We start from the raw sequence: 27774 nt of genomic DNA on the forward strand, positions 1-27774 counted from the left end.
TTTAGCACCAAATATTTATTTGTTTACTTATTTTAAGGGAGATGGCAATCTTCTGGTTTCACATTTTGAGTACAAAAATTTCAACCCTGATACAACAAATAGTATTAGTACTGAATGATAATGACAGATTGCATTCCCATAAACGTCCAATCATACATGATTGAGTTTTTTTTTTGCATTCACATTCTCTATGTGAATGGGTGTCAACCATTCCATAACACACTACATATTTTGTGTTTACAATTTGTAACCAATCTCAAGAGTGGTTGTTAAATTTTTTAAATCAAACAATCACATTTTTGAAACGAAAAAAATGAGAATGCACACTCAATTGATTCAATCATTACACAGCTCTGGTTCCGGTACATAGAGATATTGAAAGAAATTGCAGAGCCGATGAAAAGTATAAAATTGACACCGAAATAAATGCGCTTTAAAAGTGTTATTTTTAATATATCGCAATAACGCAGAACGAGAATTGACCCTCAGGAAAGATACCAATCTTCCACTGTGTGAATACAGATATAAGATTGGGATACTCATGGCAACCTGCAAATTAAATGGCATCACTCAAGAGGCCATCTATAGTTTAGGTTTAACGTGGGAACCTACCGCAATTTAATGCTGTTCAAGCTCCAGGAAGCTCAAAAGCTCAACGGATTAATTTATGCCTTAATCATTGCCCTGAAATGCAAGAATTTCAGTACCAATGGCAGTGTGGGAGGACACACTTACCACCTTGGTAAAACCGAAACTTACCTAAAATGTTTGCCCTTCTTTTGGTCCCGGCACCCGCTTGAAATGCAACTCCACATTAAACCCTGGCGAGTTCTACCCGCATTTAGGTATTCAACCACAGCCCCCGCGATACTCTCCAAAGAGCCGTACCTCTTTGAACGGACCGGAGTAGTGCTCGACCAGCTCGACTCACGCGACTTACGAAAACTTACCAGAATATACATGCCTAACCCTACAACTATTTAGACTTGCCATTTTGTCATCCATTAAACCTAACATGGGCATCTGTTCCCCGCGGTACCAGGTTTAAATCTCTGGTAAAAAATGCTCAACCTTAACAAAAATATGTATCTCTTCATTTTAGCTAATATTAGTACTATTTAGCTCTTTTTAGCAATTTTCCAGGTGAGATAAGCTCTTCACCCCGTAGATGGAGGTGTACAAAAAAGCTCCACACGCTCGTAATCTGCGGAGTTATTCTATTTTTTCAAGTGAGGAAATCCAACGTTATCGAAAGAGAAGTAAGGCATTTCCCCGACCGTTTTCGAACTTATCATCAAAAATCTAAGAACCCTGACTGCCGTATGGCTAACAGAGTTTAAGTTAGCCGCTTTAGAAGATACTTACTGGGTTTGTTAGCAGCCAGTGCGCTGCTTTCTTTGTTATGGCTACCCCCGCTTGGAAAACACTGCAGTGGTTCGGTAGCCAAAATTTTAGGTCGATTCGAAATTTCCCAGCGATTGCATAAAGACAGATTTTTGTCTCCTTCCAATAGATCCCCATCGCTTGTCAATGGCCCCCTGCTTGCATAAAGAGCTAGCGTTGCCACCTTTATCCTTTCGTTGACGCTCGGCCTTCATAAAAGTTTGCTGTCGAAGATGAAGACCAGATACTTCGCCCTGCTCAGAAAGAGTTTGCGATAATATGGTGTTTACATGAGGCGATTTACAGGCAACTTTTAATTTAACGCAACAATCGCCTGGTGTGAACGGCCTTTCCACTAATCGCATCCATTGTAGTTGGAAAACAGCCAAACTTCCAAGATTCAACTAATCGCCTCTGAAATCGCTTCATGTAAACGCCGTGCAAGTCGTTATTGAGGAAGGTTCAAAAATGTATGTTTAGCTCCTTGTGAACTAAGTATGTGACAAATCTGCGTAAAGAAGGAAGACATTTAAAATTCAGTGTTTGAGTTCAGTTTCACTTTTGCGTCACATTTAACATTCAAATGCACATACACTTACACACATGCACACATATGCACGAGCTAATGCATAGAAACTTAATGAAACTAACCTTCATATGTACACAATAAATTGACCTTGCAATTGAAAAATTTTTGCAAAAGTTTATACAGTGACCACCTTCGGCCCACAGTGTGGAAATTGAACTTTTTCCTAACAAATTCTAATATTTTGAGAATGAAGGGTATTTTAAATTTGTTTCCTATTTTTGACTTGAAAATAGTTTTTTGCTGCTCTTGAAAAACGCATTTAATTTTTTTTTTTTATAAATTCATTGCATGTTGTTTTTAGGTAAAAAAAGACGAAAACTCAAAATTTCCAGTTCAAAAGTAAGATTTTTTTTTATATTAGTTATTGAAAACATTTATTGAAAACATATCGTGGTACGATTATGTTTTTTAGGAAAAATGGAAAAAGCAACAAAGTCCAAGCGGTAGAATTTATAGCTGCTATTTCGAAGATCAGCACATCTCCTCATCAGACTTCCTTTTCTAGACTTCAGCAGGAATCGAACCCCCATCATCGATGTGCAAAGTCAGGAGCGCCAACCACTGAGCTATGTACACTAAGCCGCATCACGAAAAAAGGTTTAGCGTGTGTCTGTTTTATTTGAATACTTATGTCGAGAGAAAATTTTGGGTGCCAAACAAAAATTTTTAGACACCCGCTAAAAACCGCTAAATCGCTTTTTTGATATAACTTTCTTATTTGATATCCCATATTTTAAGTCTTTATGTCACCGAAAAGGCCTCGCTCGGTACAATAATTGAATAAAGCCTAACCCTTTGTTAGCATAAAAATAAAAATCTAGGGTCAGTAACTCCAAAATTGGTTAAGGTGTAAATTAAAACGGTTTTGAAGGCCAAAACGGTTTAACAGCCAATTGTAGTCTTAAGCGAGACCCTTCCATTTCATTTCATATATTACCCCACCCAAAATTTTCTCTCGACATAACTGTTTAAATAAAAGTGGCACACGCTAAACCTTTTTTTCTATCATATGTCGTGAGACGGTTTAATGCACGTCCCGTAAACTTTTGTTGTTAATTCATTTCCTTATTCAACATACTGCTATCAGGTGCAACTGATTTGCCGCTATTTATATTTTCTTGTTTTTGCCTAAAACAAGATGTAATGNTATGTGAACAAAATTAATATACCCTTGTGCACAAGTGCGCTCGGGTATAATTAATGCGTTTTTCGGTTCCTGTGACCATGAAAACAGATTCCTTGATAAGAGAACAGCAAAAATATGTGTTTACAACTTTTTTTAAAGTTCACTGCCTACTCTTTGCAGGTCAAAAAAGGAAAAAAAATTTCAAACTCCCTAATTTTAAAGAGCATTTGAAAGGTCAAGGTAATTTTTTTATCCAACGAAACTATTTTGAATTGAATTTTTAGCTAGCTAGCTGTTCTCGTTCTCGAGATGTTAGAATTTGTCACGAAAAAAGGTTCAATTTCCACACTGTACGGCCGTTAGAGAAGATTGCCTCTTAATTGAGCCCGATATCACACTACAAAAAATATTCTTGTATTCCCGCTCTTATTCGAAATACTTTCAATAAAAATGTATGCCAAATTGATTTTATGAATGCAAATAGACTCACTGAGAAAGGATTTTTTTTTTTGCGCATTGAATTAGAATCCACCTAAATATGTACATATTTAGTTACGTATATAGGTACATACATTAGTGGCAAAAGCTAGAAAACTATACAAATATTAGGTTTGTATAGTAACCAATAGTCAGTACTAATTTGTACTGGAACCTGCAAATTTTTACTGGAAAAGCGTATGATAACCCAAAAAATTTGCAAGAGAGCACTGAATCGAGAGCGTAGCAACACGGGAGAGCTGCAAATTCTTGCTAGTGAAATTTCTACTAGCAGAAATTAGCTAGCAGAAGAAGAAGATTAATAAGAGTAAAAAGCCGCCATTTGTTGAATTGGTTCAGCACAAACAAAAGTATAATGAGTAGAAATCAAAATATTAATGATGTACTGGACTATATAAGTGCGTGTGTGTAAAGCGAAGCGTTTAAAAATGATTTATAAATAGTAAAATGTTTACAGCAGAATATCAAAACAGTGCAACAGCTGTTCACTTGCAAGTTTTTGCTAGTTTTGTGTTCATTAACTTTTTCTGCTAGTTTTCTGTTCTTCTCAATTTTACGCTCTATTTTGCTTTTACGCTCTCGCTGCAATGTTTTACTGGAGAAGTTACTATACAAACCTATTATTGCACAGTTTTTGCGACGTGCCTCTTAAAATTTTTAGGCAATTGAGGCTGTTTACGATATTAAATATTTATTACTTATCATACTTATGCATCTAAAAATATCTTTTGTTGTTGATCAGTTTATTTTTGTGCCTTCAAAAGTGCTGTTTTTAAGGATGGCAAAAAAAAAACAATCGATTAAATAATCATATGATTAATCACAAGCCAAAACCAAATTAATTGCAATCATTGAGAAATAATCGATTAATCCAATTTGGAAGGCACTTTTTTACAGTGAGTATTCACAAAAACACTTTTCCATAAAAAATTTCGAATTCTTTTCTTAATTAGCCTTAAATAAAATAAAAGGAGTATTTTTTAGCGTCGATAATTTCTATTATTTAACCAAGTTTGCAAAACCAAAAGCTTTGATAAGCGTTTTGTTTTTAAGCGGTTGCGTTTCTCGGTGGCTGTAGCACCAGCTCAGTGGGCACCCGAGGTGCCAACTAAATGATAGTATTTTTTCGAAAGTCCTTAAAGTTTTGGGTAAACAGTTTTCAGTTCCTCCCAAGCGTCGTTGATGCTCCGCTTTAGTTCTAGGATTTGATAATTTAAATAAAAACTCAATTCACCTGTGTGTGACCCGAATCATCATCTTTTCAGCTGCGTTTGTGTACAAGAGATTTATGAGGGGCCCAAAGATCAAACTCTTTTTCTACTGATTCTAGTGACGACTCGCTCGCGTTGTCATAATATCATAAGTTCGAAATAACTTCGTTACTGAGGCCAATGCTAACGGCCCTTTGAAATGCATTTTTTTTAGCCTCGGGTCGAGTAAAGTTGATGCAGCTTACAAAAAAAATGTTCGATGGATGGATTTTAGACAACTACATAACTCGTATTTCTTGAAAATAATTTTAAGATTAGTTTGCAATGAATCGATTAATGAATATATTATATATGAATATATAATATATATATATTGGATAAAAATAATGATGTACTTTGGAACGAATTTCCGTCATCCCCAAACCGGTTTGTCTCCAAACCAAATTAGACAAGGGATGACGGAAATTCGTTCCAAAATACATCATACGCCCACCCGGTCGGAAACAATAACAACCGTAATGGAGATAAAAATAATCGATTAATTTAATCAAATGATTAATCGCTGCCATCCCTAGTTGTGGTACACACCCCCAAAATTCTCATTGGGATATGTACTTACAAATTTATATACATAAAAACTATGTACATATCGTCGTTTAAATTACAAAACCGCGTATCAACAAAATGCAAAATCGCATATGTGATGTTGCATAAATTATTTTCTAGAGAGTAAAAACACCCATATTTCAAAATGGTTCTCTTTTTTGTAAAGCAATCGCATTTCTGGCTAGTATATTTCCGGACGAATGGATAAGGCTTGAGCCAACAGCTTCGGTGAGCAAATACAATTTTTGGCAAAAAATGTCAGTTACGTGGTTTTGCAGAACGACTATACACAGTTTTGTACTTTAAAAAACGATATATGTATATATTCTCGTACATAAATTTTTTCCTAAGAGCATCATTTTACGATGGACGCTATCATTTCAAAATATTTACAAATATACCTTCCTAATATACTCCATAGAAATTCCATACAAATTCTAGTAAATACATACATATCAACTCTCACTTTTCGTAGCCGGAAGCGGTATCTTAACAAATCAAATTTTGCTACATTTTCTAAATAGACACAAATGTACATATGTATGTATGTATTTTGCGTGCAGTATTTTGTATTTTGGATAACGCATAGTCACGCGTAGAAAACTTTACCTTTTAGGCTTTTTCTGCCGCGTTCCAAAACATTTGATTCAAACATTTCCCGGTTTTAATTGCTTTGTTTCATTTTTTTTTCGGTTTGTCAGCTTTGTGCATTTGAGTTGGATTCCATCAGTTGACGACTAATCTACGCTTTTATTCGGTCATTTACTATTTATTTAATTTCCAAGCGAATGAAAGTGGAATTTTTGGTCGCACAACTGCCGATCTAAACTAGCAAAAATAAACACAAAAACATAAGAGATTCCACTTAAAATCACAGTACATACTAAATATATAACTAAATACATACATATGTGAATATGAATAGAAAGACGTAAAAAATGCATAGATATGTATGCATTAGGGCACACAAGGGGTGTGTTTTGGGGTTCAAACCCCCCATAAAGCTAATAACCTCAAATACAAACTGTATCTTAAAGCTAAGAATCCAACTCTCAAGGAAATTATAAGAAATATTTATTATAATTTCTGTTGCTTGAAAAAGCGCTTTGCTTTTGCTGTAAATTTTCATGAGGAAATAAATATACTAGCATTTTTTCTTGAGAGCTGCAAACTGATTTATGAAAATTTGGTAAAAGAAAATTTCTTTTCCATTTCTCGTCCGTCGTTTTATATGAATTTTTCGTTTTTCTTGAGAGTTCAGTTAATTTTTTCGGAACTCGAAATATTAAAAAAATTTAGCAATCGTGAAAAATCACCATCTATCGAAAACCAGAAACCAGAAATCGAAAAAATGAACATAAAAGTGCAAAAATTCATGGAATCAATAAATTTATTTTTACTGACTCTTTTTTTAAATTTTTTATTAGGACTTTTGAAAGTTGAGCGCATCTTGAGTTTATAGAACTTTTTATTAAACAAGTAGTTTTTAAGGAAAGAACACAACCGACTTCAATTCTCATATACAAATTTAGGGGTACCGTTAATTTCTTCATGATCCAATCATCGGATCTCTAAACCAAATTACGGGACGACCCTTGAGGTACCATCTTTCCAATAAAAAAAGGATTATTGAAATCGGTTCACGTGGTAAAAAAGTTATGTATTCCGGCGAATTGATAACCTCCCCTTTTTTGAAGTCGGTTAAAAGTGTTTGAGTTCTGTTAATCTTATGTAAATAAAGTGCAGTTTATGAATTTTAAAACGTTTATTTATTTATTACATACTGTACATAAAACTTGCATAAATGTATTTTAAAGAGCGTATTATCAAGCAAATTTTCAGTATTTTCCGGTGGTATATCTTCAGAAATATAAACCCCCCCCCCCCCCCTAAAATATATTCCTGGGTGCGCCCCTGTATGTATGTATGTTTGCATGTATTCGCGTACTGTCGTACTAACATCAAATACTCGTAAAAGTGTTGAATGTATACACTTTTATTTTCGTTTAAAAATGTCTTATTTCCATGGCTGAGAGCACAGGAGCTGGCTGGCGGCTGACTTTCAAAGTCATACGCATTTTTAAGCTAGTACGAAGGCATTTGCGTACTACCTTGGAGAAAACTGCTATTATTAGTGGGTGGGTGCGTAATTAAATGAATTTGGTAATTGCTATATGTAACCTTGTTTTTGGTAGTTGACAATTTTATTTTTATATTGTGCTACAATTAGGCACTTTATTTAACTTTTTTTCTTTATCGATGATAAATCGGTATTACTACCTTTATCTATCGATATGAGAGGTTCAGAAGTGCCACAAACACACGTATCCACTTTCTGGAGACAGACTTAATTATTCGAAACAATGGAAGCATACTCATCAATAAATTCTGAATTTGACTAAAAGCCAACTCGGCGGGGTTCTGTTCATATTTAGCCTTTCAAACTCACGTTGAAGTCCCCTACACCTTTTGTTTCACGAAATTGTTTCGCAAACACCCAGTCAGGGCTAATGATTGTAGCTGGGGTGGGTGAAAAAAAAAAAAATTTTGAATTTACTGCCGCACTTGAATAGCTTACCAGTCGCAGTGAAATTTCCTAATACAATAGCAGCAGGAGTGTACTCACCGGGGTTCCCACCAGTGGTTATCATATTTATCATCCGACTCGGAGAGCTGGAGGCCTAAGGAGCATGCAATGTCGACGAGTGGGATGTGCATATAAATAGATGGTCGGCATTGAGACGGCTGCACCAGCTCAATTTGACGTATTTTAGTTTATTTTTCCATCAATCGAGAGGATTTTCACCGAGACGAGCTCGTTTTTCTATAAGATAAGCCTTCAATTGAGCTTTAATTCCACATTTTTAATGTCTCGTTCGCTTTCGCTAGTGGAATCTAAAATTATTTCTATGTTGCTTATAAGGCTTTTAGCAGTACTTGTTGAAGGCCCATAAAAGCAGCTTGATATACTACTTAACCGTTTAGTGCCTGAAGCTAAAAGCCGGTTATTGTCCGCCCCCTGGTTAGACAGACTTAAAGCCTATTTCCAACAGAAGCTTAACGCAGTTAAGAGCTCAGACAAGTTCCAAGAATTTCAACATGGGGTGAGGTTTATTTCTTAGTGTTCTCTTCCTTTTGTTTTTTTGTACTTAGTGGGAGGAATTAGCCTCTTCGAGTTGTAATCTCCTTGTTCCAATAGGCAACATCCCTGGTGCCGAGGTTCGTACTATGTCGCGGTGTAAGTACGTTTATTCAGCAGAGTGTGACTTCTTACCAGGAAGGAGAACAAAAGGTATGATCGAAACTATATATAGTTCCCAAGATTGTTCCCAAGAATGCTTAAAAACCCTAACCGATATGAGGACAACGATCTGGCAAAGAAAAACTGGGATCAAAAGTCTAAAGAACTTTCTCTCGAAGGGAACTAAAGTCTCTGGAACTTTCTGACATAGAACGAAACGGGAACAAATCTTCTCTGAACTATTCGCGAAGAAATATTTGAATATTAAAATTAATCAAAAAATGACTGAAAGATAAATTATGCAATTTACTTAAGTCAACAAAATACTTAAGACGCGAACTTTTCTTGCACAGAAAATGAAAAATCATTACATAAAAGGAACAGTGCACCCTAATCATAAACGATCTGGAAGTTTAAATGATCCAGCTTTCCTCTGGCTTAGAAATAACAATCATAGTTTTCACTGAAACGATTTTCATCCCAACATGCAGACGCCTCTGTCATTATTTAAAGAGTCCTCTTATGTAGATACATAATTATTTTGGCAACGACCGGGCTGCGCGACGGGCGTGGTTGTGGCCAGATTAGATCTATTTCTATTTTTCCGGCGACAGATAAGGTTCTTCCTCTTCTTTTATGTCAAACTAATACAAATTCATGATGTCGCTTTCGCGTTCAAAATAATAATGTCGTCATCGACAAAGCATTTAGATAACAAATTGGAAGCTGTGGTCCGTAGCTCGCCGTTTTCAACGTGTTCAGAACTTAACTTCTGAAATTTTTTGATCTCGTTTTTTTCTCTAGCAGAACGTTCCCGAGACTTTTGCTCTTATATGATCCTCCTTATCGATACTTTCGTTCTCATTTTATTCTAACTGAATATGTTCTCCAAAGTTTCGTTCTCGTTCTATTCTTTTTGGAAACGTTCCCTTGAGTTTTGTACGCATTTTTTTCTTTTCGGAAAAGTTCCCGAACCTTTTGTTCTCATGGTTCACTTTTGTTCTCGTTTGGTTCTTTTGTGGGAACACTTCTCACATTACATTTTGTTATCATGCAGAACTAAACCAAAACCGTATCGCGTTCTCGGTTCTTGCTTCTTAGAGCTCATCCAGCCACCGATGTAAAATCGTAGACCGAGTCAGCTGACTCGACTTATCTTACGGGACTCTCGTGTTAACGAAAACTCACTACCGCATTGCGGCTAGGTTTTTCGCGAAAAAGATATCGATGGCTGATCGGAAGACCGACCTATTCGGTAGCCAGTTCAAAAACGCGCTATCTCAAAAAATCTTTTCAAGAACGCCCTATTTCAGATTTTGGTTGAAGAACGCCCTATCTCAGAAATTTATTCAAAAACGCCCTATCTCACGTATTTTCAATATATTTCAATTGAGATAGGGCATTTAACCAAATTCTGAAAGAGGGCGTTCTTGAAAAGTTTTCTGAGATAGGGCATTCTTCGAACCGGCTGCGAAGATATGTAGGTCGATCTTCCACTGAGCCGGAGATATACTCCTATTTCCTCAATAAAATAGAAATATATGTATCATCAGTACGTGCTTTGATCTTCTGCACGTGTGTGTGCATATAGGACCTCCAGTTTTTCAACGCAGCTTACTGCTTACACAATTTCCGCAACAAGTAGACCAAATGATATCTGTGCTTGACATGTAAACGTTTGTACGAATATTAAAGATACACCTACTCAGCCCACTGCAATGTAAGTTGAAATCCATACACTCAAGCCGCAAATCACACAATTTTGTAGTGTCAAATGCAAACTTTAGGTCGTCACACTTGAAGGCTTCTGCATGTGGCCCACAGCCGACGAGACAAACAGCCGCAACTGGCCACCGCACACGCATGCGCATGCACTGATCTAACACAACACGAAGCAATTTCATATTTTTATTATAGATATTGTATATTTTTTTTCCTCCAACTTATTTTGGAAGCGTATAAAAGATTATCCAAATAAATTTTCGAAAATTGCCGCAATTTTGGAAACGTTCGAGGTTACAGCGTCAAACGATGTGCGATGCAATGGTATTTTAAGTTTTCTACTCCTTTTTAACTCAAGACGCTAACATTTTGAGTGGAAATCGCTCAGGTGTAACCATATCGCACGCAGCACTCCCAGTGCTGCACTGGCTCATTTTGACTCATTTTAGTGTTTGCAGATTTCATAAAAGCGGGAAGTGAGATCCAAGAAAAAATGTATAAAAACAAAAATGAAACGAATTCTTGTAATAATAGAAAACAAAACGAACCGTAAAAAGTGGAAACTGACGATGAAGAAGTTACCAACGCTCATTTTCTTGGGTAATAACTGCGAAAAATTTCAAATCCATGGAACAGTCGGTGCGCGCACTTCGAACGTTACGGTTGGAATTTCGGAATTTCGCAAAGGGGAAGTGATTTTTTCTCGCAAAAAAGTATTAGTGTGCCAAATAAAGTCTGCAATTTCACATAAAGGATAAATGGATTACAAAAAAGTGGGGAAAACAAAATAAATGTTAATAAAATTTTAAAATAATAACCATTAAGTGCTTTACCTGATTTTGATTTTTAAAAACAAGTGCAAAAGTGTCTGCAAAATGAGAGCTCAAACAAAACTGAAAGTGAAAGAAAAAATTCATGAGCTGTAAAATTTATGCAACCATATAAGTGTTACGATTTTAACTGAGCTTGCCGCTTTGGCCCGAAAAGCTTGGACTGTGTTTATTGCTGCTATCAGCTACGTTTTCGTCAAGTAAAAATCTGCATGTAACGCTAAATATGTTAGTAGGCAAGTAATAATTCAAAAAAGTGTGTCAGAAATAATTTAAATTGAAGATGATATAACTGAGGATATTGCAATTACTTAAACAAGGCAATGTTTTTGAAAAATATTCAAAATTAAAAATGATATGATAGTGAAATTGTTAATAATGTATAAGACTGTAAAACAAAAAAGTGCAAAAATACAGTGAATTCTTTTAAACAGTACTTAACCACACCAAACGCCAGTAGCAGCAAAAGGATACAATTGTTTTTCTGAACATATTAATTTACTAACAGTGATGATAGGAAGTGAGTAAATGGTGAATAGAAGAATGAGTTCAGCAACGAAGAAAATATAAACAAATTTTCGAAAAGATTGAACCTTATAAAAATCGCCAATCGTACGTGCTTTTGCGCCAGAATCAATAAAGTTGCGCCTTTTACACTTACATAATTCTTCCCCTGCCTGGGCTGGTGCGCTCGTTTTTTCCATCAACCTCTTACCTTCTCACCTCTCTTAATATGGAACTCTTGACCGCAACTTTTTTAAACCTGTTGGACACAACAAACGAAGCATTTATAAAATATCCCTTACCTCTTGATATAGCACACCAAGTTCAACAAATTATCACAATGGAAAGCATCAATGTCACCCCACCTCATTGTAGATACAGTCTTCTGCTCTGGATCTAGCAGTAAGGCATGAAAATTTTTTAACACTAAAATTTTGTAATCCTGCAGCATTCAACTCAATCGATTTAATTTCAAAGCCAAGGGCACCGAAATTATGGCACGAAATTTCACGAGCAGGCGGTTCGGATGTTTTCATTCGTCCAACCTCGAAAGCGATCTGTCTAGCTACAAATCGACAGGAAGATGGACCTATCTCGGCAGTCAGTTCGAAAACTTTTCAAGAACGCCCTATCTCAGAATTTGGTTGAAGAGCACCCTATCCCAGAAATGTATTAATGAACGCCCTATCATCTCACAATTCGGTTCAAAATTACACTATCTCAGCTGCCAATTCAAAAATGCCCTATCTCAGCACATTTTCAATATATATTTCAACTGAGTTAGGGCGTTTTTTTTTAAATAAAATTCTGGAATAGGGCATTTTCAATCAAGTTGTGAAGTCGGGCTTTCTGGAAAATTTTACTGAGATAGGGCATTTTTAAACTGGCTGCCGAGATAGGTCGACTCCACTCAGGTATCGATATCTACCCAAATCAAAAGGAAGAAATCTTGGGGAAAACCGCTCAATGTCAAATTGCAAAACTAATAGTTGATTTCCACCAAGCCTTAACTGCAGTATATGCCTATTGGAAAAAGGAGATTACAACTCAAACGGTTACCCCCTATTCCTATTAAGTAGAAGCAAACGAGAGGAAAAACGCAAAAATTAAGGAATGAATTTTGCCGATTACCCCATGTTAGAATTCACGGAAATTATCTGAGCTCTTAACTGCAGTTAAGCCTTTGGTGGAAATCGGCTATAACTCTGTAGAAATCCTAGCTGAAAACTTGAAAAGTGTTGTTAAGAATACAAAAACGTCGAAGGGCAGGATGCCCTCATACGCTCGTTGTTTTAACATTTCAGAACTACGAAACAAATGGAGAGAGTACCGAATGCCTATTGTCGCCTTCTACTTATGTACGCTCATTTGGGAAAAAGTGTGCGTTCACCGTAGCCGAGTGGCTAAAGGTCCGCACTTCCACTTTACCGGTTGCCACACGACGAGCAATGGCAAGGCTCCAGCTGTATTGCTGCAATGAAAAAACTTCTCATAAAATACTATCTGCCTTTTTTGAGGCGGCGTAAAACTGTGGGTCTAAGATAACCATTGCTATTCGAAATAGAAACCAGGAAAATACTTAGCTTGCATTTATTTTATCTATATCGATCTAGAAAAAATCTCTAAATGTCTCGCTGAGTCTAAAAAATAGCCTGAACAAACCCGCCTTCCTCTCTAAGGTCATTCCAATAGACGTCGACTACTACCTTATTATCTATTATAGTTTATATCCTTCGAAGTAAGGTTCATAGTTTCTTGGATAGTTTTTGTCATGGTATGACTTTCGTATAGATCCTGTTGCTGAATTGCCTATCCCATACGTTCGCGAATAAAATGTTGCACTATTTCCTTGCTACAGTTCACTCAATACCTTCCGCTTACTTCTGATACTCCAGACGCATCTAATTATACATCTGCCTTGGCCAGTTCGTCGGCAGTTCGTTTCTACCAGGGTGCTTGTGACCGGGAACCCAAACCAAAGAGATGACCATTTATTATAGTCCAGCTCGAAATTACATTTTGCTCCCCTTTACTAGCTTGGATCTGACTCCAAACGATATTATTGCGAGTAGTCCACCTTTGTTATCAAGAAGAATCAAGGTTCTCATTTCAGTAGTCCTATTCCTCCAACTTTTACAACCTTCGCAGCTACCTACCTAGTACTTTCGCTAACTCTCTATAACCAAGCGTCCTCCGCACCACAGACCTGAATCTCTGTATATCACCGTTGAGAATGCTGCCGCTTCTAATTGGTGCAATTTGCGCTCAAACTTTTCGTTTATTCTTCCTTATGCTTCCAGAGACATGATTTACTAGCTACTGGGTTAAGAATTCGAAAAGATTTTGTGAAATCGTCTTACATTGGCCCCATTTTTGTTCATTATTGACATGTCAGTAAGCATTTCGACATACATATGCTAAGCGTAAGTACTTCATATGTACATTCATCCAATTGCGAACGTTTACCCATAAAAATACGATGAATTCGCGTATAATATTTTCATCAGGTATTTACATGCATACATATGTATATCTGTACATTGCCAACAGAGGAAGCTTAACTGATTGTGAAAGAGCTGGAAAATAACACACACAAAAAACCATAAAAAAAGGTCTCAACATCAACAACTAGTACTAAAGCAAGGCAACATGGTACGCCTGCGCAATAATCAGACAAAACAAAAAAAAACAAAAAAATAACATCAAGTCGTGCATTGAAACTGTTAACCGTTTTAGTTTTCCAAGATTTTGTAATAATTTTTGAGCGTTTCCACTTGCGCGCATACGCCCCCCTCCCCCTCCCCCTCCCCCGCTGCCAATCGAAGTCTGTTTGTTGTTGGTGACGCTTGCGGGTGAAATATGTACATATTGTGCTAAGCAGCGCAAGCGGCTCAAGCCACACCACGCATCCGACAAAAAAACACCTGTTTTTGGTGGCAAAGCGGTAAGCTTGCGCATGAGGCGAATGAGGAAAACAGCTACACTGAAACATGGAGATATACATACATACATATGTATTTACAAACGTAGATTTTTTCATATTCGAGGACTTGTATGCGATTATATCTAACGAACCTTGAAATTATTGTCGTCATATTCGCGTAATTTCTTTTGCATCGAAGTTTCTCCGCACAACGCTAAAGGGTTATTCATTTCGTATTTTGAATTGTAGAATTCCATAACGCCACCCATTCTTTGATCTCTTTCATTTTTATTAAGAATTCAAAATTGTTTGTACAAAGATGCCATTATTTATCTGCTGTTTAAATCTTACTCTGAATTTCTCATTCAATATGGTTATTGTTTACAGATATGATTCCATATATGTATACACATTTGCTGTTGCCTTTTTTTGCCTATTTTAAGATATTTGCCGTTTCTTGAAACCTGTAGGCTATGTCTTAAAAAAAGGCGGTTTTACACTTTTCATACAGTTGCAGGGGTTGGAAAGTAGCAAAGCTTACTGAACCTATTCCGCTGGCACTTATTTTTAAATATTTCATTTAACTTCTCCATTAAAATGATTTTAAATCCTAAACGAGTGGCAACTCTCTTTAAAAATATTTTCGAAAGAAAGCTTTCTTAACCCTCTGTCGTTTGATACCCATATTAAAATATTTCGTTTAACCTTTTAAGTAAATTGATTAGGAATTTCTTAACAGTTGGCAACACTCTTCAAAAATATTTAGAAATAAGTTTGTCTTTAACTTTCCTTTTTGGTTGTTTGTCTTTAACCTTTCTTATTTAATTATATTGATTTTTATGTTTATAAAAAGGTGGCAACTCTCTTCTAAATTTATTTGGCAACTCTCTTCTAAAATATTTTTGAACACATTTTTGTAATATTTCATCTCACTTAACAAATTGTTGATTCTAACTTTTGAAAAAGTGGCAACCTCCTTCATAAAAATATTCTGTACGTTAGCCTATAAGTGTGCCAAATTTTATTGAGATATGTCCAGCTGTGTTGGCATTTACAGTAAATAAAAGATGGCTAGATCTAGTTCGTTCTGCATTCCTTTTTCTAAACTTTACAACCACTTCTAAATTCCACGCCTAAGATATACTAGATTTCTAATCAAAAGTTCTTGTATGCTTTGGGCCTCATCACATTTTCTGTTACTAACTATTTTGGATTTGGCATATTTGCGTATCACTTCGATCTTTTAGAAGACGATGCGTTTTTAATTGTGCTTGCTTCTTGCATCAAAATATATTTTTTTTAGAAAAAGTGAACCTAGCAACTTTTTACTCTGAGCTAGCGATATGTACATACATAGTTTTAAGTAAATAAAATAGTAAATGTTAAAAATATCACCTTTCCCTGCTTTTGGACTGGTGGATCTAACACTGAACCACAAATTTGATTCAATGGCTCGGGTTTTCCCTGCAGGGAGGTTATTGATATATTTTTGTGTGCGGCGACTGTTTGTTGTGGCAATAGAGCGCTTGTGCAATAGCGGCGTGTTTTTGTTGCGCGCCAAGAAACTCTTCAAGAAAACAGGAAAATATCAGATCTACGCGCATACATGAATACCACCCATGCACAGTGGCGAAAATACTCCAACTACCGTGAAAAAAGTCAAACTTTGACTTGTTCAAATTGTACAAAATTGTGACGGGAGTTGGTTTCCAAATTCCCATCGTTTATAACTGTATTAATATTTTTCTGTTTCTCCTGTTGCTTTTGAATCTGTGACGCGTAAAAGTCGAGCAAACTAAATCAGTTTGAGTTGTGTATAGCTTGTATTAAACTAAACGGGTTCACGTTTTAATCAATTACATCTGCAATAAATACTTAATTGCATTGTTTTCTGGCATTTAAAGATATTGAAGGTGTGTTTAATTTTGAAAGCATCAATTCGTGACTAAAGATTCTTTCCATCTTGTGTAAATAATTGTTGAAGTGCTGTAGTTTTTGTTTGTAAAATTTTTATGTGACTCTTATTTTGATTTAGAGTTTTTAAAAGGAGTATCCTTAAATTGATATATGCGTTCTTAAGAGTAGTTCATGTATTAAAGAATTCATGAAAGTTTAGCTACCACCAAGCACCGCTTTATGTAATATTTTTATTTTTTTTTTGTAGCGTGTCTATACTAAAAACCGAATTATGTGGCTAAGCTCCAGCAACTTTGCTGTTTTCCAGCCACGTTATTGCTATTCGTACCTCGTCATGGTCAGGCGGAGGAACATCGATTCCGTCATCATCGACTGAGGGATCGGGTTCTTCTTCTCCACAACTTTCCGTGCTGCTGCCATTCAGTAGCGTGGAAAAGTGTTCCCTTCATAATTTAAGGACGTTTTGAACATCGGTAACTAGGTCGCCATTGTTGTTCTTACAGGCTAACCTAATATTCACGCACGCCGACACTTTATAGCTGAAATACAATGCCGGCGAACGGCGAACTCACCACAGCGAAATTCGCGCTGTCAAAATTAGAACACCCGCAAGCATATGAAATTGAACACAGCCAAAGCGAAATGCGAAGTTCGCTTGGCGGCGTTTCATGGCGATAGATTTATTTCTATCGCCCTGCTGGGCGATGACAGCTGTGCGTGCCAAAGGTGGCCGTATTTCTTTTTTGCTTTCAAAGTTTTAAAAGAAAACAGCCTAAACACGATTTTTTTTTTGTTGTTTGGAAAATATAGTTGTGGATTCGTTACATCTGGCTTGAAACAAATTATTTATAATAATCTTTCTTTGTTTTACATTTATATTTGTTATCATTTCCTCATTTCTAAATATGGTTTAGTTTTTTCTAAATATGGTCACCCAAATTATAAAGGCGACCAAATGGAATCAGCTGTTTTCGCTACCGCTCTAATTCTGTTTAAGTAGGCGAAATAGCTGGGCGAACGGTGAACGACAGCATCGCCCAATTCGGCGAAGTTTGCCGTTCGCCGGTATTGTATTTCAGGCATTATTGTCAAAAATTTCTCATGCACATGCAACTTGTATGAGATCAACCGAGATTGAACGGCGTGCGTATGAAGCTAACTTAATTTCCAATTATTGTTCTGGGTGACATTTTGATTTGACGTTTCGCTCAATGAAATCAAATGCAAACGCATGCAAGTCAATTTCGGGTGACGCAAAAAAAACAAATTCGACGGCATGCGTACCAAAACGCAAGCCGCGAATATTAGGTTAGCCTGTTACAGGAGTACGCCCTGGTCTAGAAACCTTCCGTAAGTCGCCTAACTCTCTGGTAAAATTTTCGGGCATTCTTCCTGTCGGCCTGCATTTCAAGCTCTTCGCACTCACGTATTTCGGCGTCTCTCTACTTATTGCGGCAAATACGTCTCGCTCCCCTCTTCAGATCCCTATAGCGGTCCCACATAGCGCGCGTTGCACCCGATCGCAGCGTGGCAGTGTAGGCGGCATTTTTTTTTCGGCAGCTTCCTGACACTCCTTATCGTGTCAGTTGTTCCTTCGGGCTCGCTGAAATTTGACTACTTTTTCGGCGACGGTAGTTAATAGATCTGATCCAGTACTCCATGAACTTACAGGAAGTTGCAGGAAAAATGTTCCCGTACTGCAAAATCCTCCAAAATCCTGTAAATGAAAGCGACTTTTGGAGAGTTGTCTAGAGAATGAAGTTGCAAGATTTTACCCGAACTTTTTCTTTTGGTAAAATCATGAAAAGTGTCAAGCAATCACTGGTTGACGTTTTTACAGGAAAATTGGTTGTTACTCACTTTTTACTCTCACTTCAGAGAGTAATTTTGCTGTTTGACAGTTTTACAGGATTTTTCACGAAAAGTATTGGATCAGAGCTAATGAGCGGGAAATGAGGTTCCACAGCTGGCATATGTCGGTTTGTTAAAGATTGCTCTCTGAGAGCAGGTGTGAGAGTCGAGTAGCGAACGCATAAGCTGTCTGTTTTGATCAGTGATCGGACTACTACCACATTGTAGTAGATCTGCCACTTTTTTGAGCATCTGCCACATCGACCGCTCAAGGTCTGAAATCTACCACATATTCGCGTTTTTTAGTAGTTTTATTTTTGCTTGACGTAATTCTCTTAATTTTAGGAGCAAAAATTGTCCAACACTAAACGCGATATGGTAAAAGGAATGATATATGTAATACAAGATTCCGCATTCACGACGACGATGAAATTTCTCAGATAAAAGTAAACAAAGCCGAATGGGAGGATAAATAAAACTGTAGAATAGTAAATTTTCTCAGTAATCAATTTTTCAACAGTAAACGCGGTTTATTAGGTTAAATTGCAAAATATATGATTTATAAAAAGAATTAATAGCGAAAATGTTAAAGAACGGCGAGTTTTGTGAAAGTATTAGCAAATTTAAGTGCATCTAAGGTTTCTGAGGCGTTGTTTACTTTTACTTGAGAATTATCAAAATCGGCAAATCCCAATTAGCTGTTACTGGAACGTGCCACATTTGTTCGTTACTTCGTGAAGTGATAAAAAGAAAAGCTGGCAGCACTCCGCAAGGTTGCTGAAATCTCTTAAAATATGTTCGAAAAATATCTCAATATGGAAGGAACTGCTTTACACTGTCAAGGAAAAAAATTGCCAAAACTCAACGCAATTTCTAGCAACTTCAATCTTGCACTTTAATATACTAAAATTAAATTTTGTTTGGAGTCTAATTAAAAAGTTTGCCATTGAGGAGAAACTTTGCAGATTTTTTTTTAATTTTTGTCCAAACCCAGAGATCTACCACATTATTTTGAAATCTACCACATTTTTCTCCAGATTCTACCACACAGAATTTTCTTAAGCTCCGATCACTGATTGTGATCAATGTTGCCGCGAATCATTTTTAGTGGTAGCCAAATTCCTATAAAAAAAATGGTACATTACATATACATATATACACGCAAACATTTTCAATAAGTGATGGTATAGAAAAACAATGAACTCTGGAAAAATGCTAATATTTTATCCAACCAAAAACCTTTGTGAATAAAAGGGTAAATATACGACATCAGCTTGCTGGCTCCATTAAGTGATTGTGCCATCAGGCTCGAGGCATATAACTTACCAGCATGCTGGTACAATATTTATTTCTTTACAAATGAGGTCCAGGAAAGATCGAAATGATTAGAGCCGAAATTTCATAATTTTTCTACCATTCACCACTCACGAGACCAACATGCTGATGCTGGCACAATCATAAAATTTTCAAATCACTTTTGAAGTCGCACCAGCAGCTGGTACAATCACACCACAACTTTTAAAGTAAAGTTTAAAAATTCATCTCTTACATAAATGCTAAAAAATAGATCAAATTAAGCATATACAACTTTTTTATGCCAAGTATGAATAAATTCTCCAAAGGGCTAAAAAAAGGTCTAGGGGCTATTTTAAATTTATGTGGCCAAAAAAGTACCTGGTAGCTAAATATAGCCACCAAAGGACTAAAACGGCAACACTGGTTGTGATTGCAGCTTTTCGACGTTAAAGCTAAAGGCAGCTTTTCGGCGATTTTCCATGCGATTCAACATTGCTCTGGAAAAATCGCTCGTGTAAATGGTGATTCAAAAATCGCTTGCCTCAAAGTAGACAGCAAGTGAAATTTTGCAGGCGAGTATCGTCTGTCAAAAAATCGCCTCATGTAAAGGCAACTTAAGCTTTCCTTGCATATACGGGCGCACATTTTTTGCTGCGCAGAGGCGGGTGCGTATCTTGGCTGCAACAAGATAGTGGTCCGAGTCGATGTTTGGGCCTCGGCATGTACGTACGTCCAAAACACTGGAAGCATGCCTTCCGTCTATTACAACATGGTCGATTTGGTTTAAGCTCTCTGTTTTTGGGGTTTTTCCTCTGCATTAATATGGCTATTTTCACTTCTAAAAAGACTGTCAGATATTATTTGCATCTGTTTGTTTGCCCCTAATTTTTCCTTTCATTACTAAATCTTTTGTCTCGAAATTGATGAACCGAACAATCGCCCATCCTAATCGATCTACTGAATACTTATTTGGTGACTTGTTCTTCAGCTCGAAGTTCCTATGTGTAATCCATTGAACTGAATCGATTCGAGATCAAAAACTCATCAGATTTGCATCGTAATTTTTTATGGTATGGTGTTATCCGATTCCACAGTTTTGACCATGCGTTAGAGGCCTAGTATCATTTTTTTTTAGATAACCAGTCAAAAGCATAATTCCTGCCCTCTTTGGCAAACGGATGAACTCTAAAACATGGCTTATCTGAGGACTTGAGACGTACCCCCTTATTCTTCTTCGTCTTATTGGCACAAAACCCGTTAGTCGGTTTGAACCGAGTCAACAGAAAACTTTGCCAATTGCATCTCTCCCTTGCGGATTTGCGCCAGTTGTTTATCTTGAGTGCAGGCACACCCTTCTGCACTTGGTATTTACGTCCATTGCGAGCGCCCTTGCTTCCGTGATCCATCCATTGGTGCAGAGTCGAAGCAACCTCTCACTGGAGCGTCGTCTTCCATGCATACAACATACCCAGTCGGCATAGTTTTGTGAATATTTTTATATCCATGTCATTAAATAGCTCTTCTCGGTACACGTCGTTCACGCGAACAGGGCCATAGTTTTATAGAAAGCCTCCAAGACCTTATAAAACCATAGAATTATCTAGACCCTATTAAACCTCAAAGACTCCAAAAGCTAGAGTGATCTAGGCAACGCAATTCTTTACCATGAAACTCTTCGTATCCTTCACTGCTTACAACATTATGAAACCCATCACTTTCCTTGTCCTTTAGCCAACAGCATGTGACCAACCGATTTGAGTTATTACAACGACATCATAACGCCATGAAGCGCCGACGCAGCATAAAAATTCCGTGGGCTGTTGCCACAGCACCGCCGCAGTTGGAAAATCTCCCTTATAAATACGAATATCACACCAAATGCGATAGTCTAGTCCCCTTGATGCGCTGTATGCTGCTGTTATGGCTGATCATGGCCGCAATTTTGCTGGTAGGCGTTGAAGCGGAAGGCTGTCCACCCTCAGAGGCGATATTACCATGTCGTTGCTCGCTGCGCGGCAAGGAGATACAAATATGGTAAAGCTTAGAGACATTAGCTTTCCCACCACTTTCCTACTAAAATGTTATTGGCCTCTCTTCCCACTAGGTGCTCTCACAGCAATTTACCACAAATAATGGACGGCATCAAAGCGGTTGAACGCAACATTAAAAGTCCTATCGATGAATTGGTGTTGGAAAATAATCAGCTGCCGGCATTACCTGGGCGCTTCTTTGGCACGCTACAGATTGTGCGTCTTATGTTGCGCTATAATAGCATCGAGCGCGTCTCCAATGGTTGGCTGAATGAGTTGGAGAACCACTTGGTGGAAGTTTATATTGTTGAGCCACAATTGCGGAGCATACCGGTGGAGAGTTTGAATGGCATGATCAACATGATCGCAATCACCATACAATCCGACGAATTGAAGCATTTGCCAGACTTCTCGGGTTTACTAAGTCTGACTTATCTGAGCGTGCAAAGCAAATCGTTGGCAGAGTTGCAACCACACTGGTTTCGTCATTTGCCGAAGGTACAAAATATTCACATCAATGGCGGTCCGCATTTAATACGCCTGGAGGCGGGCACTTTCGATAGTTTAATTTCGCTGAAGAATGTCGATCTAAGTCGCAATGCACTCAACTGGATACATCTGCGCGCACTCAGCCGTCTGCCGAATTTAGTAAACCTGAAGATGTCCTACAATGAGATTAGTGATGCGGGCATGGTGGGGCGAATTGTCAAGGACCTTGAAAACTTGAAGAAGCTGCGCTTGGATCACAATATTATCAACATTGTGGAGGATGGCTCTTTTGTAGATTTGCCACACATGTCAGAGTTGCACTTGAATGACAATCGCATCACCGAGATACAATATGGCGCCTTCTTGCGCACGCCCATGTTGAAGACCATCTATCTGCATAACAACCACATACGACGCATACACCCCGAGTCATTTTTGCAGGCCTCTGGTAGCGGCGTGGAGACCATTTACGCATACAACAACGAAATTGAGCATGTCGGCGTGCTGCGTTCATTGCTTGAAGCTCTGCCGTCGCTCAAATTTCTGGACATGAGCAACAATTATCTAACTGATGTGCCATTTGGCGCGTTGCGTGGTCACGGCACACTGGAGCAGTTGCACCTGAACAACAACCTCCTGCGTACAATCGAACGTGATGCGCTGATGGCAATGCCAGCTTTACGCGAGCTACGCATGCGCAATAACAGTTTGTCCAGCGAGCTGCCAATGCCTCTTTGGAATCTGCCTGGGCTCAAGGGTTTGGATTTGGCAGCAAACAACTTCCGTACCGTGGACTCATACCTATTGAGCGGACTACCTTCGCTGCGACGACTAGACTTAAGTGAGAACGGTTTAGTAAAGTTCGACCCTACAACCTTCATACACAATCCCATGTTGGAGACATTGAACATATCATATAATGAGTTGGCTACGATACACCCAGCTACGTTTCGTAATTTGAATAGGCTCTTCGAGGTGGATGCAAGCTATAATTTGCTGACGGACATCATACCTGGTCTACCGAAGATTGTGGAACGTATTTCGATGCGCGGCAACACCATTTCCACACTACCCTTCTCCATTGGCAAATCTCTAAGTCTGCCTAATTTGCGCATGCTCGACCTGAGCGTAAATCGTTTGGAACAACTACCAAAGTACGGCTTCCAAGGCATGCCCCAATTGCGCGTGCTTAGCCTGGCTAATAATAGGCTACGCTCGCTGGATGACACCGCATTTATTGGTGCGGCACGTCTTGAACTCTTGCACCTGCAGGACAATGGGTTGACATACATTGATGACCGCGCCTTGTTGCCGCTCTCCGAGCTGCGTAATCTCAACCTACAGGGCAATAAGTTAGACTCCATTACCGACAACATGTTCTCGAATAACTCGCGTTTGGAACAGCTGGATCTGTCACGAAATCTTATACGAACCATAGCACCGGCGGCATTTGAGGCGCAACGTTCACTGGAGTATCTGGATTTATCGAGTAATGCGCTATCTGACATGTCGGTGAGCCTTTCAAATCTGGTCAATCTGCACGACATCGACCTGAGCTACAATCATATTACGCGCGTGCATGCAGACGTCGTCTCCTCCTGGCGCAGTGTAGTGGAAATACGTCTCTCCAACAACCTCATTGTTGAATTGAAACACGGCACTTTTCGGAATTTGCCCAAGCTGCAGTATTTGGACTTGTCGAGTAACGAAATAAACTCGGTAGAGCCGGGCGCCCTAAAACATTTGCCAGATTTGCAAGAATTTGTATTGGCGGACAATAAACTGGTGGAACTGAAAGATCATGTTTTTGAAGATTTACCCAACTTGCTGGCCTCGCACTTCCAATACAACACATTGCGTTACATTTCGCCTGATAGCTTCTTCAACTCACCGTCGATGGTATTCTTAAATTTGTCAAACAATAATTTTCATAATATGGAAAATATAGGACTGCGCACAATGCGGAATCTCGAGGTATTAGATCTGTCGACGAATGGTGTACGCATGGTTAATACGATGCCATTGAAATTATTAAATTGGTTGGTCGAGTTGAAGATGGACAACAATGAGATATGCAAGATTCAAGTAAGTACAAATTAGCTGAAGAGTTAGATACATACCAGTAAGGAAATTTGCGTCCCAAGAACTACAGAAAACCTTCTTTCACTCTTTCACCTGAAATTTGTATGCCGAAAAAATTCTAAATACTTCTTCTTTCATTAGGGCGGTCCCTTCGAAACGATGCCGCGGCTTCGAGTGCTCTCAATGCGCAACAACCGGCTCCGCACAATCAAGGAACGCACTTTCCGTAACTTACGTGGCAACATAGCCATACTGGATGTGGATGGTAAGTACCGTTTGCGCACCCAATTTTAATAAATTCTTTTTTAATTCTCCAACCCTTCAGGCAATCCCATCAACTGCTCCTGCGAAATGCAATGGCTCTCTGTCTGGCTGCAAGAGACCAATTTCCCCTACCCTGGTCCAAAATGTCAAGATGGACGCCTGTTACGTGCTTCGCGTATCGACCGAAGTCTCTGCTCCCAATTCGAGGACACCAACCAGCGTACTGGTACTGCGAGTGGCAGCAGTTTTAGCAGCGACAACTCTAATCACCTGCCGCTGTTGAACGAACATGGCGACATTTTCCAACGCGATTTTCAGGAGGATTTCAACGATGAATGTGAAGGAAATACCATTTCACCTGGCGAACGTCCACTTGCTGGTGAGAGCGAATACTTCTACGATCAGTATGTCGACTATACACCGTCTAACGAAACGAGCTCGGCTACAGACGCGCCAAGTACGCATACGAACGCCGCAAGTACCTCAGTGCTGAGTACACAAAAGAAGCCACCCATTGCTTCAAATGCTGATTTGAATAATACAATTTTGAATACCAACTATTTCAAGAGACCGCCACCACCACCTGGTGGCACGCAGGCCAGCTCGCCTTTCACATTTTTTGGTTATCCCATACCAGCGCTTAGCTTGGGCCGCTTTTTTGGCACAGGACAGCGTGGACGCAAGGACCGTGGTGAAAAAACTAGTACTACTCCAATTCGACAAACAACTGCCAGTTCCACTGAAAGCGTCTTAGCGACGCTGCCAGCCACACATCGAATGCACACACCGCACAGCAAAGTGCGCATGTACCAACCGAATAGCGCTGAGTTCGAGAAGTATTTGAATCAGCCAGATTCTCAATATCACGATGTGTCCGCGCGAAATCGACAAACTACCACAATAGCAGCCAGCGCTGACTCCAGCTCAGATGAGGCGACCAGTAGCGAAGCGCCGAGTAGCGTCTTCAAAACCGCCTTTCGTGTGCCCACAAGCGTTGAGCGTGGCGGCTTTCGGCCGATAGTGCCAGAGCACGTGGGGGGCTTCATGCCTGTGCATGATCCCTCAAAGCGTCGAGGCGTAGTGGAACCCATACCCACGCCAACAAAATACACAATGAAGCAAACGGAACGCAACTATGTGCCAATGATGCCGGTACATGCGTCGGAGGGTGAACGCAGGCAACCAAGCGGACTGTCAAACTTAAGGGCGACAGTTGCACCTGTGCCGACTACTGCGCTGACAGCAGAAAAGTCTGCCAGCGAGGAGTTCGAGACGCAAACTTATTACGTAACCGAAAACTCAATGGAATTGACCACACCGGCGCGCCGAATAACGCCACCATATGCGGTGACAACTGCGCCAACAGCCACAACCGTTCGACAACAGACACTGAGGACTACAACACCTAGTGGTGGCAGCGATTTGTCTGAACCAACTACCACACCAAGCACTTTTTACACTACAACAACACCCATGAGTTCTATGGCAGCTACTGCATCAACTCACGAAAACACAGTAACGCAAGCGCCTACTTACGGTGGTTTCGGTGGGAGTGATGCATTCAACACCGCTGAATTCTACGATGACCTGGAAGCACAATCCGTGAGCATGTTGAAACCACCACCACTCATCCAAACGACCACAGCGGAGACTATACTGTTGATACCACCGCCGGAGGAGCATGTCGAGCAGATCAAACGTCAATCTTGGGTAGCCAAGGCAGCGACAACAACTACAACAACGGCCGATAGCCTTACAAACGACGATCAGCCAACTACACCCGCTACTAATCGTCTGGTAAATGTATCGCCACGCCAACCGCGCCCGTCTGCTGGCCGTTCAATAATCACCAAAGTGCACACGCCACAAACATTAAATCAATATCTTCCCACTGCCGAGGAATATCATCGCACAACGCCCCACAATGATCAGGCGTATGTGGGTGCCAGCGCAGCAGGCGATGAATTAGCGCTACAACAACAACTGCTAGCGAATGCACAGAAACGTGACTACAATGCGCTCGAGGCATTGGATGCCGAGTCGGTCGATACAGCGGCGACAGAATATCAGCAAGTGGAGCATGCAGATCGCAAAGAAGGCATGGATTGGTATTATGAGAGTTTTAAGAAGCCACATCCGGTGGCAGCCGCCGGCAGCAGTTTGCGTAGCAGCGCCGACTTTGTGCGCAATGCAGGAGCGGCGCGGGTGAGAGCGCGACGTCACGCGAGATATGGTGAAGTGGCAGGCAGTTTAATGGTAGTTTTATGTTTACTTGCAATATTTTTTTAGAGTTAAGCGTATTTTAAATGGCGTTTTAAGTTTATTTTCATGCAAGTACACTCCGTTTCACTTGAATAAGAATATATTTTTTTCAGCTGTTTTTGTATATTTTTACTTGTAGTCATCGGAAGNATGGGTTGCTCACGTTGCCCAGAGTGCGCGAACGAGGACGCAAGAGTCGGGATTGAGTAAAGCCATGCAACTGTAACTGCATACCCAGCGCAATGACTATACCCCATTGCACTCCAACTCGGAAGAACTTAGCGGTCGCTAAATGATCAAGCTTTGATTTTGTGCGGCTTTTTTTATTCAACAATGCAAAAAATTGCTTTCAAAATTGTGTCTCCTCAATAGGGTCAGCAATAATATATAAAGCGAATAATATTGTTAGAGTGCGATCACACAGAAAGCCGAGCGAAGAAAGGCGGAGCGAAGCGGACCCCCAGGCTGCAAAGATATCACAAAACTACCGTTAAAAACAAGCAACAAAAATATTTACTCAATTTTATTCAAAAGATTTGTTGAAGAACTCGTTTTTATGTTAATATTTTGATATCTTGTTTGCAGCGGCGTCATGAAACTGAAAAATTAATTAATAAATTCAAAATCAAAAAATGCTTTGCTTTCAGCTTCTAGAAGAGCTTTGAAAGCTTCACTCCGCTCGGAACGGGTCGTTCAGCTCGGCTCCGCTTTCTTTGTGAACGTACCCTTACCCAGTAGATAGTTTCAGGAGTTAAAAGCCCTGCCGAAAGGCCTTCGTGAGAGTCAAGAGGCCTTCCACTCTACATTCATTTCTCCTTTCTTTTTTTTATGGAGTGGCACAAATTGAAGGGCTTCTTCTTTCGCTACCCATGCTTAAGGTTTATATCAAGTATATGTTATTTCAACTCAAAATGTTAATTGAAATTAATTTGTAATGCCAAATAATATAA

The 27774-nt window shown here is 39.1% G+C and overlaps 1 protein-coding gene across 1 annotated transcript in view; it reads left to right on the plus strand.

The window, feature by feature from the left end:
* The window catches only part of atk (artichoke), a 34633-nt gene extending 7697 nt beyond the window's left edge, over positions 1 to 26936 (plus strand). Inside the window, exons 2-5 of the mRNA XM_017612674.1 lie at positions 21429 to 21731; positions 21802 to 24301; positions 24440 to 24563; positions 24624 to 26936. Coding sequence (XP_017468163.1) covers positions 21481 to 21731; positions 21802 to 24301; positions 24440 to 24563; positions 24624 to 26851 — 5103 coding nt within the window. The 5' untranslated portion in view covers positions 21429 to 21480 and the 3' untranslated portion in view covers positions 26852 to 26936. The remainder of the gene's footprint in view (positions 1 to 21428; positions 21732 to 21801; positions 24302 to 24439; positions 24564 to 24623) is intronic.
* Positions 26937 to 27774: the final 838 nt, after the last annotated feature.

The sequence above is a fragment of the Rhagoletis zephyria genome, unplaced genomic scaffold (assembly GCF_001687245.7).
Source record: "Rhagoletis zephyria isolate East Lansing unplaced genomic scaffold, Rhagoletis_zephyria_1.1 Rzeph_scaffold_00567, whole genome shotgun sequence".
NCBI classification, from domain to species: Eukaryota; Metazoa; Arthropoda; class Insecta; order Diptera; family Tephritidae; genus Rhagoletis; species Rhagoletis zephyria.